The 14,448-nt window shown below is 40.2% G+C and overlaps 1 protein-coding gene across 1 annotated transcript in view; it reads right to left on the bottom strand.

The window, feature by feature from the left end:
• Window positions 1-14,448, bottom strand: part of PXDNL (peroxidasin like) — a 166,006-nt gene that overhangs the window by 36,112 nt on the left and 115,446 nt on the right. The window contains 7 exon segments of the mRNA XM_041768612.1: window positions 3,399-3,692; window positions 3,694-4,339; window positions 4,342-4,388; window positions 4,390-4,584; window positions 4,586-4,736; window positions 6,662-6,804; window positions 8,460-8,568. Of these exon segments, the coding sequence (XP_041624546.1) occupies window positions 3,399-3,692; window positions 3,694-4,339; window positions 4,342-4,388; window positions 4,390-4,584; window positions 4,586-4,736; window positions 6,662-6,804; window positions 8,460-8,568 (1,585 nt within the window).

Here is a 14,448-nt window from a genome sequence, read left to right as displayed (position 1 = left end):
ATATGTAGCCCTTCTCTACATCCCAAATATTTTTAACTATCACAAAATGTCTAGAGTTGTTTAAAATCACCTATTTTAAACAACCTCTTCTTCCCTCAGAGTCCTCACTTTGTAGTGCTCCCCACTCCTGCCCACACAGGTGGGCTAATGGCCCTGGGGCTGGGGGTTCCTGCTGCAGCTGCAGCCCATCAGCTGGGCATCACTGGAGTTCACAAGCAGTCAGATTTGTGATTCAGATTACATAATTTAATTAAATGTTTACATAAAACAATGAAGTCTCTGTGTGAAAGAGGAGAATATGTATTCCTGTGAAAAACAAATTTGGTTTTTGGGGAAGGATTTGTCAAAAGGAGAGTCAAACATTTATACCAATTAGTGTTACACGACAATAAGCTATGGGGGGATGATGGAAAGACGTGGGAGTCTGTATTCATACCATCACTTCCCTGGAAAATTCCCATCCCCTGTTCAGAACAAACTGATACACACACACAAGAGATTCAGCCTGGGCATAAGCTTATGCCCAAACCAGGCGACTGAGAATTCTAATTAGCGGATCTGTAACAAAGCAGAAATGACGAAACCAGAGCACAGACTTTGCACCCTCGCTTGCTGCCCAAAGTGCAGGTTACAGGACTTAATGTGGCCTCAGGTGTGTGAAGTTAAAATACCGAAGACATGCGAATGCATTATTTTATTGATTCTCTGCTTTAGCCAGTTCTGAAGCTGTCCTATCCTCTGAAGTGTGGACTTTTTAATATTGTGGAGCAGCATTTATTTTGTGGATGTTCCAGATTTGACTGGAGTGGTTCAGAAACGAACCTAAAACCAGTCGCAAATTAAAACAAAGAGGAAAAGAAGTAACACATACTGGGTGAAGACGGAGACTGTAAACACAACCCAACTTACCATTTTGTGCTCACGTCACCGCTGAGTGAGTCTGTGCTGTTTTAAGAGTCACTCCAAATGCTAGGGCAGAGTCAGAGCAAAGTGGCGGAGCTCAGCTTCCCGGCCTCTGGCACCTACTGGTGCTGGGCAGTCCTGGGCTCCTCTGGCTGAGGCCATGTACCAGGCTGCACAGTTCCCACAGTTCAAACTCCCCTAGAGCCAGGATAAAGACGCCTCATTTAGGTTCCAGAAGACTCAGTGTTAATGTCCCCGAGTGCACACAGAAAGCCGGGGGTAGGAGGACTCAGTGTGCGGTGCGCGGGCCACTGTCCATCTTGGCGGCAGTCACTGGAGGATGTGGCCTACAGTAGAGGGCCGGAGCACTTTAAAAGGACACATTTCTGCTACTCTGAATGGTGGTGAATTTACAAGTTAGCTGCAAATTGAGAAGTGGGACCCCAATGAATTGTAAAGCAAGACTTGCTCCCAGGTTTGTTCAATGCAGACAATGTGTTACGGGAAACATTTAAAATGCTGAAAATAGTGTTGCACATACTGCCAAGAGCCCATCGACCCTGTCTTCTTGCTTCACCTGAATTACTCCAGAAACTATGAAATTCCTTGCTTCCAGCCTCTCCTCCTTCCAGGACATCCTGTGCAGGTCAGCATTTCACAGAAAAGTCCTCGAGTCACTCTCCTGCTTTAAATGCCGAATGAAGATCAAACTCCCTTGCGTGGCACGCAGGGCCCTTGAACAGCTCCCCCCCATCACCTTTCTACTCCCTCCTCCACGCAGCCCCACACCTTCCTGCCTCCTTCCCTCACCCTGGGAGAGTGCCCACTAGTCCCATTTCATTCAACTGATCACACTCAGAAAATTCCAAGAACAGATCAAATGACATCTTTTATCAGTAGCCTGCTGTGGATCTCACCTGTACCTTCCATTTCTCAGCTCCGCGCTCCTGTAACATTCAATTTCCATCTCTATAACAGCCCTTCCCGCTGGATTCCAGCCAGCTCCCTGCCCTCCCGCGTCCTGGCAGGCTCTTCGGAGCACGCTATTTCCTTCATCTCGGGTCTCAGTGCCTAGCACAGGGCTGGATCAGAGCAGATGTGCAATCTAATAATGATACTAACAACAGACACGATAATGCTGCACATAATAAGTCTGTCCACAGGTAACACATATGGATTACCTGGGACGTGCCAGAACCGACCTAGTGTCTGTATAATTTCATCTTCGAACAACTCTGAGAAGGAAGCAGCACCTTCTCATTTTATACGTATCCTGAGATTTAAAACTATCTAAGTACTGTTCACACGCTCTCAGCTCTAATAGGTGTTGGAGTAGAGATTTATTTATTTTTTTAAGGCTTTATTTTTTTTTAAATTTTTTTATTTATTTATGATAGTCAGAGAGAGAGAGGCAGAGACATAGGCAGAGGGAGAAGCAGGCTCCATGCACCGGGAGCCCGACATGGGATTCGATCCCGGGTCTCCAGGATTGCACCCTGGGCCAAAGGCAGGCGCCAAACTGCTGCGCCACCCAGGGATCCCTGGAGTAGAGATTTAAACCAGGTCTCTATGCATCCAAAGTCAGTGTTCTTGCAAATTCAACCTGCATGATACTCTGATTTGTTCTACACGTATTATACGTTTTCTTTGTTTAACTTTCTACCTAAGTATGAGACAATTTCTAGTGGCATAAAAACACTCACATCCTTAGAAGTACAAAAAAGGGCCTATTGTTGACAATTAGCTCCATAATTTGCGATTCTAAGCCCCTTTGAAAGATTTCACATTAATACCATAAGCTATCAACAAGCATGTCAGTCTTCTATATTTAGCCAACTACAAACAAAACTCAACAAAGCGTTTCTTTAGTTTTTCAAAAATATTTTGGGGGCAATGAAGGGTGATGAGCATGAGGAGCAGTTAGAGCTGTTTCCTGGAAATGTCTCATACTTATAAGTTAAAAGGAGATTTGAATCTCACATATAGAGAATATAACATTAATACTTTACTGAAAGGCATTACTGATGTAGTGAATAAGCCTCGACTTACGTTCCGATGACAAATTCCGAATTATTTATTCTTTTGACAAAAACTAATTTCTGTTTTCATTTCACTACTTTGCTCTACCTAAGAACCAATGTGATGGACCGTTTTATTTTAAGGCTTTATATTAGAACTTGGGACCTCATGTCAATAGAAAGCCTCGATTGGATTATGCCAGAACAGGAATGCAGGAGACACCGCTCCTCATTGAGCTGTATGAGCGACTGCTAGTAAGGAGGCATTAATATTCACATTTGCAAAGGAGGTGGGTAGACAAAGGGGTTTACACGCCTCTGGAAATCCTTCCTTTAATATTTGACTTCTGCAACAACGATTACTAAAGGCTCTGCAGTGACATCACCAGGCAAGAGAATCCAACCACACAAAATGTCCTTTATCACTTCTCCCTCTCAGAAATATAAAAAAAATCCGAGCGACATTTGCACACTTACTTCTTCAGTTTGCGTCGAATCTCTGAGTCTTTAATCTCATTTCGAAGATCCTCAAAATTTCCAGCGTTAGTCAGATTGCAGAAAACTCTGAAGTCAGCACAGGGAGGGAGCCCGTGGTCTCGCCCCCTTTGAATGTTGGTGGCAGCCAAGTCCAGGGCCACAGAGTGGGCCTGCAGAAAAGCTCCTCGGTCAGCTCTAAACTGAGCATTTGGGGGGGGTTCCTGCAATTTAGTGGCCACGCCAAACAGGCCCCGAAGGAGGGGATCTATGCCACCTTCCTCGATTATTCTGGACATGGAAGGGAAGATGGCTTTTGGGGATTTCCCCGAAAGTGTGGTTCAGTCGGTAAAGAATAGGATTGATCAAGGTGTGACCAGATCTGAGGGCTGCAGTAGCAAAGGAGTTGATGGGCCCCGCGTTCACTCTGGGGTCGCAGCCCTGGTAGCCCCGCAGCATCCTCATGCCCGGCTGCCCCAGGACCTTGGGCAGCCAGTGGCTGTAGGTGATGTGCTGCAGCTGAGCACCCACGATCTTCCTGGCTTCATGGTAAAGGGTGTCCCCGTCCCAGGGGGGGTTCAGGGCGGACAGCTCCGCGGCCACCCTGTTGTGCCCCCGGAGCCACAAGGTGTGCATGGCTGTAAGGGCCACCTGCTCCTTGGCCCCGCGGTCCCCCGCTAGGAAGCAGGGGCTGCGGCTGCCCCGCCCAGGCCTGGTGCAGGCCTCGTGCAGGTGGGGGGGCCCTCCCCGGAGGGCGCCCGGGCCAAGCCGGCTCTCAGGAGTCCCCGGGGCTCCCGTACGCATTAGGGGCATCGAGGCAGGCCTGAGCTGGTGAATCTGCTCCCTGGCGTAGACGCGATCCATCACCAAGGAGGTCACGCCGCTGCTGCAAACGGGGCTGGAGCGTGCAAAGAACATGCCCATGCACCGTGCCCGGGCGCCCGGGGCTCAGCGTCCGGGATGAGGATGGGGAAGCAGGGAGGGTGGTTGGTGCCGCGCGTCGGAGAAGCGAGAGATGCTCAGCGCAGGCACCGTGCGGGCCAGGTCGTGGGCGAGAAACTGGCCCCAGGGCACGAGCATGTGTGTGTGAGACCAGCCTGGGTGGCGGCAGGGGGTGGGGACCCGACGGACTGGGCCGGCCGACCCCCGCGCAGGCTTCAGGATGCTCTGGAAGGCCTCAGGGATGCTCCCACGTGGGGCGCTGCAGGTTGTCCTGGGCCCGGTACTCCTGATGCAAACACACGTCGCAGCAGTTGGGGCCTGGCCTGCGGGCTGCACATCCAGAGACGCTGGCGATGAGGCCGAGGTCGCGTGGGGACACCGGGTCATGGCACCGGAATTCTGCAAGGCAGAGCAGCAACAGCAGTGAGGAGAGCGGTCCTGGAGCTGCAGTGAGGCAGGGCCTGGAGCCCAGGTGCAGGGGGACGGGCCACTCCAAGTGGGCAGAAATCTCTCCCAGATGCTTCAACATTTCATTAGGATAAAACAGAAAGTTCCAATAAAAAGGGGTGATGTCTAGTGATGTCTCGCTCGTGAGCCATGATTAACTGCTAGAACAAACAGAAATGGACAGACGTGTCCCAGTCCCCGTCAAACTCTTAGTTCTGTGCCTTTGCCAATATAATTTCGTAAGGATCTGTTAAGTCCTCAGCACGAGGTTGTAATATGCACATTTTCCATTTCAGAATTCTTTCTTCCAGGCTTTACGCTCCTAGAAGACAGGGTCTATAATGGGCTAGTGTGGATGGTGTGATATTAGCCTGTGTGATAGTTGATATGAAGGGATTAGGCAGTAGCTTTTAAACTACCATAGGCCCTCATTCTCCAGGGAACTTCAATACAACCTGGAGGTATTTGGGAGCCGCTCCTTTGACGGAGCTTAAAATTGCAGCATAATCCTAAATCTGCAAAGACTATTCACGAAGTCCTGCTTGCTAAGAGTTATTATCTCTACTTAATCATCAGAAACTGGCTAATGATACCAGGACTGTTTGTCCTGTAAGTCCTGTAAGTTGGTCTCTGGCTGGACCCTGAGATAGCTTAGCCTTGGATAGATACAATAGTCTTCCTATATATAAAGACATGGGTCCTGGGTTCACTGGGTTCAAATTATCCTGGAGGGGAAAAAAAGGCCTTTAACTTTACAAATAATAAGAGAGAGGTAGAACAACATAGTGTTTTTTTTTTTCCTTGAGAAAATTTTGTTAAAGTCCTTGAATATTTTAGATTAGAACATGAACAGTTTGGTAATGAACATCATGAACAATGGATGCACATTTTAACAAAGCTAAATCTCTTTATATTGATTGTTTATTTTCTAGTTTGAATTTAGACTAAGTTATTCTTGAAAGTTATTTCTTCTAATAGATATGTATGAGAAGAGAACTCAAAGGCCCATTGTCCTGACCTGGAGCTGAGGAATATTGTAGAACTGAGCTTTTTGCAGAGCTGACCATGGCTAACTCATCCTGAGTGAGACTCAGAATTAGACAGAAATTGGATTCAAGTGCTAATATGGACTATATGGAAATTTCACTTGGATATTCTAGTTTAGGAAACTCTGAAACCCAAGACATAGTATAATGGATCACTAGAAGCTAATAAATAGAGGTTTGTAGTAATTGCATAGGGCACCTAAGGGGTGAGCCAAGCACAGAAGGTGCCTTGTGCACTGTATCTTGGTTTATTTTCTGATGGGGAATAAAGAAAGGGTAAACCTCTAGAAGTTGCTGTTGTGCTCACAGAACAAATAATGTATAGCAAAGGATCACATTTTTTACTTTAAAGAGAAAGATTAGAAAATCAGAAAGATTTCTGTATCATTCTCATTTGGCATTTAGTAAGTAAAGTCTGGTTTTGGGGAAAAAAATACATGAGAATGTCGGTATAGCAACAACAACAACAAAGACTGGGAAGGATACATATAAGGAGAGGAAGGTGTTCCAATAAGTTCACTGAATGATTTAGATGATTCCAATAATAAGCAGAGGAACATTACCCTGGGAATCAAGTCTTTTTCATGGAAGTGGGAACATCTTCTGGATTAAAAAAGTAAAGTGGGCCCCCTAGATTTGCTAGACATACGTAGCTGATAGAAGCTGACAGGTTTGAATATATATTTATCAACCTTTCTTTTGAATTACAGTTCTTACGAGAAACATCTGCATTCATTTGGTAAAGTGGTAAATTCATTTCTAAATTACATGGTGTTTTGGATCAGTTTTGCTAATGACAGTAGGCTGAGAACAGCCCCCTCCGAAGCTGACCTCTACCCTCCAAATCAACAGTAAGCCCCTGGATCAGCAGAAGTGTGTGCTCAAAAATCCCCCCAGCTCTCTCCGTCTCCACAGTAAATGGGTCATGCGGGTAACGAAACTGAGCCAGCAGATCACTAGGGGTGCGAGGTTTTCTGCAAATGACAAAAGACATTACTGTTCACAAGGCAAAACTGCAGAATCCGTGAATCTCAGTGTGCATTTAAGAATACATTTCCCGAGCAATCAGGAAAAAGAAAAGCTTCACTACCAGAAAATAAGCTTCAAAGAGGGAGCTGAGAGCTCTTCTCCTATTTTGTTAATGAGGGATTCCTAAAATGCCAGTGACAGTGCTAAACTCAAAAGATATATTTTTAATGAATCGGTGATTTAAAGAATAGTTTTCTATAAAAGGTAGTATCTATGGTGAAAGTTATAAACTTGTGGAGTCCACACATAGTTCTTAGGGGGCTCAGTAAACCCTCTGACCCAGGTGCTATACACTCAGTTTCTGGTTGTTGGCCTTGTCTGTCTTCTCTTTGCTCAAATGTAACTGCCTGGAAATTCCTGCTCTTGACAATGACTTTGTGATGCTCACAAACATCTATTACATACCCAACAGGATGTATTTAAATTGTTGACATATTGTGTCTTCTACTGCAGAGAGACTGTGTCAGGGGCAAGATGGTGCCTTATTCATCTTTATATTCCACATACCAAGCCTACCGACTAGCGCACAGTGGTGGTTTATACACATTGAAGAATTGAACTAAATAAGTTAAAAGACTATTAGTCATCCAGAAAATGAAACTGTTTTACAGATTTTGGTCAGCTAAGGCAAGTCTGGTCCTCGATGTCTGGAATCATAATAACTTTAGATCATAGAATAATAGTAATGATATTAACAGTTCACTTTAATTAAGCCCCTTCTATGTGACAGACACTATTGAAGCACTTTATCTGTACTAACTTATTCAATCTTCCAGCAAGTATGTCCGTGAAAGAGATCTTATCGTTATCCCCGTTTCACAGTCGAGAAGTGTGGAGTACTAAGATGTTTAGTCACTTGCCCAAGGTCACTCAGATAGAAAGTGATGAAGTGAGGAATCACAGTAAGAATATAAATAAGCTTCATGGCTCCAGAACACAAGTCCATGATCGGAAAGTATGCAGGGAAGTGTTATACTAGACTGTGGCATTATAAGGTCTTCCTTTTAGACCAACAGCTGCAAAGACTGTATGTATATTTTATTTGACTTCAAAGAAAACAGTCATGTTTTCTCTGATAGGTTCAGGTGATGCAAAGCATCCCATATACCTCCATCAGGACTGATGGGAACTTCATAGAACCAGAACACTTCACTACTCTAAAGATGTTCTGATTCAAATTAAAATATATCAAAATATTACATGTCCTAAACAAAGCTTTCACCTGTGAGCTATCAGCTTATGACCAGATGTGTTCAACTTGACAATTACTTTCAATTCCTGGATTGGCAGAAGCACTGAGTCTGACACTGGTGGGTGATGACCTAGCAGAACCCATTACCTGGTACCTATTGTGGGACCATAGAGAGTGGGTCTGTAATGTAAATTTATGCCATTTAGATGCTATGGGAAACAAGTTGCATTCTCTTTGAGACTGAGCTGGCAATGGTGGCTAGCCCAGAGGGTGATAACAGGCACACAGACTAAAGAAAATACCCGCTTTGGCAATCTTACGCACTATGCCTACTGTGATTTACGGAGATTATAAAAACCAAGTAGGACTGAAGTGAAAACAATTTTGTAATCAAAATAAAATCCTTACTGTGAAAACAAATGTCTTCGTGTGGAGTTAATTGCACTGTCAACCCTCTGTACAGCATCAAGAATGGATGATTCAACAAAGTCATCGCCAGCTTGTCTACCCTGTATTGCTTTGAAAATCAATTCCATGATTAAAAGTATCAAACAAACCTTGAAGTTAGGAATGATCTCATATAAATGGCATTACAGAAACTTCCAAGACAATAAAAATGTAATACAGTGTCCACATGATACTGTCCATTGCAGAAGAGTAGATATTTATCCTGAAGCAAAGCTTCCAGCAACAATAACAGCATTATTTAGGGAACTAAAGCATTCCAAAATCTAGTATAACTATGTGAAATATTTCTTTTTTTACAACACTGATTCAAATGGGATTTAACTGTGTTAGTAATTTGTCATCTTCAGAAAGGTATGAAAGGCCTATTTTTCCAGCCACCTTGCTTGCTTTAATGTTAAACATTAAACATTAAAACTAATAAATATTACCACATCCCTATGGAGATTTCTCAAAGCAAGAATTGAACTCTCAGTAAGATTTCTGTGAAAATTAATTCATGTTGTTTCTATAGCTCTTCAGTGTGGGAGAATTCTATGAAGTTGAATATTATAGATGAAAGAAGCTTTTAAGTTCAACATATTAAATCATCTCCAGATCATGGTTTAGGAAATTTATGGTAGAGGGGAAAAATGCTAATAAAAATGATTATGGATATTAAAAACTCATATTAGAAAAATAATCATGTCCATATTATTTAGTTCATTTTTGAGAATATTAAAAGTATAATAAGAATTTATATGACATAATTAAAGTAATAACTTCTTAGCACTGTTGAATTTTGAATGCAAGAGTAAGTATAGCCCCAAAAATTGAATTTTAAAATAATGTCATTAAGGAGATATAATGAAAAGTTTAAATAAAAATAGGAAATTGTATGGATTACATAGTACCATATAGAATATATATCATATATTATATAATACAGTGTAATATTAAAAGATTATATATGTATATTTATATGTCTATAAGTATATATGTATGTTTACATATTTTGCAATAGAGGAACACAAATAGTATTCCACGTTTGGTTTTTATTTAAAAATTCCTTTATTTTAAGACAATGTATATATACTAGATTGGTTCATTGTCCTAAAAAGATCACTAACATAAAAAATTTCAAGAAAAAAATACCAGTGATTTACATATTATTAGAAAGCCAGTAAAATCAAGGTTTCTGTGAAAGACATTCTTGATAAATTAGATTATGAGCAGTAGTTAGGAGTTGGAGTAGTTATGAGTTGGAGTAGTTATGAATTGTCAATTCAATTCAGTCTTTATCATGACCACAATATTAAAGCTCCAGAAGGTCAGTTTTACCTCTCACAGTTCAAAAATCACACCGGATTAACTATACATTAGCGAAAGATAATTGAGAGAAAACAAAGACAAAGTGATTAATTTGATTATATGAAAATTAACAATTTCCATTCAAGGAAAGACATAAATAAAAAAGTAAAAAAGTCATAGACAAATAACATAATAGGTAAAATATCTATAATTTCTAAACTGATACAGAGTTAATATTCTATTTTATTCAAGAGATTCTTGAATGCATTAAGAAAAAAATGCATATAGGCAAGTTATAAAAGAGGAAAGTTATTAAGTTAGTAAGTATATGACAGATGTTGAAAACCACTTAAAACCTAGAAATAAAATTTAAGATATCAATGAAGTACCATTTTGTGCTTATTCTGGCAAAAATAAAAAAGCCGATTACTGCCAAGTTTTGGCAGGGGTGAGTGGACACCAGTAGGCTGGTGAGAACGTATAATTGATGCTCCTATTTCCAAGATTTTGTATATATATATAAAGATTTTTATTTATTTATTCATGAGAGACACAGAGAGAGAGAGAGAGAGAGAGGCAGAGACACAGGCAGAGGGAGAAGCTTCACGCAGGGAGCCCAATGTGGGACTCAATCCCAGGTCTCCAGGATCAGGCCCTGGGCTGAAGGCAGCACCAAACTGCTGAGCCACCCGGGCTGTCCAGGATTAAGTATTTTTTATTTTGTTTTTACTTAGTAAAATGACATATGTGCACCCACCACCACCACTTAGCAATCTCATTCCCGTATATATATCTAGAGAAATTCTTATGCAAATCCATAAGGAGTATAAACGAGAATGTTCAATGCAACTTTGGAAGGAATTAGGGAAAATTGTCAGCAATGGAAGTGTGGGTAAGAAAAATGTGGTGGATGTACGGTATGAAATAAAATGCAACGTTAGAATCAGCCAGATGGACACATGCATGGATGCTAAAAAAGAGTGCCTAATGTAAAAATCAGAAAGTTGAAAGAGATTGCCATAGAATGATTTAATTAAATACGTAATAAATGCATTATAGTTGTTACATAACATAGCATGATGGGAGTGGGGTATTGGCTTATAAGGAGATGGATTAATCGATCAGTTAAGCAATCAATCAGTATAACTGCCATGATTATGAGAAATCCTAATATTCTCAGTACACCGGACATGATATACTTTGCAATAATTCAAAGGTAAGTCAGTAAGAAAGAACCTACTGAATTTGTTACTTTTACTTGGAAATAAAAAAGCCAAGATCAATCAAATCAATGTGTGCCAGCCTGTAGGCTCACGAGATGTTAGCCTTTTCTCTATTGTTCTCCTTTCAGTCCTTCACTTGTGAACTTCAAGTGTAGAGAGTGGCATCAATGATGTGTTCTTATTCATGACAATCACTGCCATCGGATCCTTGTACCTGTGTGCATAATATGCAATCAAGGGTCTGTCAAAGGTTGTGTGTAGGACTGAGTTATCACACGGCAGACAATGCTAGCCAAAACTCAAAAGGCTATTCACTGTGGCAGACAGAACTTGGAAGGAATATTTAAATTTTGGAAAAGTATCAATTAACATGTTAATCTGATTTTATATGTTTGATAATTTTGCTTTTGTTCTGTTTATAAAATAGTTTTATCTATTATGGTTGTATAGAACTTACAAGCACAAGGAGTTTTAAACACCTATTCTTCATCTTTTGACTCATTCATAAAATGGAAATGGTTAAGACTTGTTCAACATATGGTTTAACAAAACATATAGTTGGGCCAAATATGATTATTATTATTATTTTTTAATTTTTTTTAATTTTTATTTATTCATGATAGTCACAGAGAGAGAGAGAGAGAGAGAGAGAGAGGCAGAAACATAGGCAGAGGGAGAAGCAGGCTCCATTCACTGGGAGCCCGATGTGGGATTCGATCCCAGTTCTCCAGGATCGCGCCCTGGGCCAAAGGCAGGCACCAAACCGCTGCGCCACCCAGGGATCCCCAAATATGATTATTAAATAAAACAGGCATGCAAAGTTCTTTGAAAATGACATGTCACAATGCAAATATAAGATGCCTTTCAGTGACTATTATGTTCTAAACCCCTAAGTAATCCATATATATCCTCACTAATTATCCATTGCGACTGTGTTGTCCTGTCATTTCTTCAACTCGACCTCCTTTTACTTTATTAATAAGAGACCAACAAGTGTGGAGATGTGAGATGGAGAGGAAAATAACAAGAAAAGTAACACAATATGTAAAAATTGTCTAAAATAATTAAATTCTGATGTGCACAAATAGAAAACATATAAAAGCTGTTTGTTCACAGATTATTAAAAGTACATTAAATATGTAGCATGTTCACACAGAAAATATTTGTGGTAACAATAACTCTTTCTCACTTATGTCATTTAAATTATGAATTTTTTAAGGTCTCATGGTTTTATGATAAAATAAAACTAACCTTTTTATTATTCATTTAGTCTCAGTACTGTTTTCTTTGGTGTGGTACAAATTGCAAAAAAGATTTCCATAAATGTTTCCAGAAGAGCACTGTGTTATGCAAAATGAATTCAGTTTACTGGGGCACATTAGAATCAAACAACACTGTTAATATTTTATTTGTCTTAAAAACTACCTCAAGAAATGTTGTAGGGATAGAATGATCAGAACATTGAGTATATATTCCATCTTTTAGTGCAAAATTTTGCAGAGGGGAAGGAAGAACTAGATCATCTTCTTTTGTTAAGTCTTGGGAGTTAAAAAAGGAGAAAAATCCTCAGTAGGGTTACAAAATTAAGCATTTTTAGAGTTGTATGATGAGCATCTCCTTTCAGTTCTGTCCATGTATCTCTGAGACTCTACACCTCCAAGGAACATAAATTCGAAAGATAAATTTGAGTCCTTTCAGGAAGGGGGAGTTTAGGTATAATGGTCCACCAGCTGCTGTGTGCTCACCCTGTCATCGCATGGCTGACATGGGGAGGATGGGGTGCGAGAAGCAAGGCCTTGAGGAGGGACATTGAGGCAGGACACCTGAACCATTACCATCAATCTCACCACAAAATATCTAGACCTCAATAAAAACCAAGTCTCCTGGAACACCTGGGTGGCTCAGTAGTTGAACATTTGCCTTTGGCTCAAGACGTGATCCCAGGATCCTGGATCGATTCCGCTCCGGGCTCCCTATGGGGAGCCTGCTTCTCCCTCTGCCTGTGTGTCTCCTGTCTCTCTCTCTGTGTCTCACATGAATAAATAAATACGTCTTTAAAAAAAAAACAAGTTTCTTTCACAACTCAATATTCTTAATCTCACCCTCCCTCCTGTAGAAAAGAACCAGATAATGTAACCATCCTAACTGAACAGGCCTTACCACATGAAATCTTCCCCTAAAGAGAACAAGCAACCACTGACACTGGAAAAGGCTGTCCTAGGAAAAGGTACACTCCCACAACATACGAATGGGTATTAACGACTGCCTTTGTGAGATAATTTTCTTTGAATGGCATCAACTCTGCTTTACTCATCATTTTGTGTCATTAGGCATATGAATGGGTTCATCATCTTGCGGTTTCTTTTGGTTTTTCCTTTGTTTATTATACTTGAGATATGTCCTTTATTTTGATTATTTGCTTTCCTTAAAATTTATTGACTATCCCAACACTACTATACTACAAATCTGTTCTTGAAACTTAATGCTAATTTTTTTTTAAACATGTGGCTTATCTCCAGATAGACATATGTGTTCAGTATAGATTTTATGTGTAAATGGAGGGGAATGTGTTCAATATGGTTAAAAGTATTATGAATATACGTACACATATGTTAGGTATATGCTGTTGTTTATAGAAATATTTCACCATTTATTATATTATTCAAGATTGTTGAGGTAAACAATTGTTGTGTATCTATTATTATGTAAATTATATCATAATCACAGTAAATAAATATACTAAATAGCAATTGAAAATGATTTAATATCAATTTCATTTCATTGATATAGCTGAGTAAATGTAATTAACATTTTCTGATACTTCATAGTTCACTCATTGTCCAACAACTGCAGTGGTTTTGAAACAGATGTTCTATCTAGACAATGACAAATATCTGGATTAGAATGTCAAAAAATCAGTGAGTTATTCTTTCAGAATTTCCAAAAATAACTAGTTCCCACAGGAATTAATTGATAAATAACACTTGGGTAAATGGCCTATAAATATTAACTTATTTTACTAGTAGCATTATTATCAGAATAATACAGGTTATTTACCTGTATAGGAAAGAAAGGTCTCACTAATTTAAAGTCAACCAATGCAATCTTAATTCTCATTTATAACTTACTGGGTTGTGTACATAGTCAAAGTAGAGAGTATTCTAAGTGGAAATATCATTTAGAAAAGCGATTGCAAAAGTCTAAATGACCAAAGAATGAACTATGAAAGAAGAGGTAATATTTGAAGAAAAAAACTGGTGAGACATGCATTTAGAGTAAAGAAGGAGAAGGGAACAGAAAAAATCAGAAGAGATTCTGGTTTCCTCCTTTTAGAATATGGATCGTATTAAAGGACTGCCAGGAGAGTACAAGGTCTGAGGTGAAAATGAAGAGTTCAATTTAAAATACATTCAAGATCA

The sequence above is a fragment of the Vulpes lagopus genome, chromosome 9, assembly GCF_018345385.1.
Source record: "Vulpes lagopus strain Blue_001 chromosome 9, ASM1834538v1, whole genome shotgun sequence".
In the NCBI taxonomy this organism is placed as follows: Eukaryota; Metazoa; Chordata; class Mammalia; order Carnivora; family Canidae; genus Vulpes; species Vulpes lagopus.
Note: the sequence above shows the minus strand (reverse complement) of the source record. Positions and strands in the feature narration are given on the sequence as shown.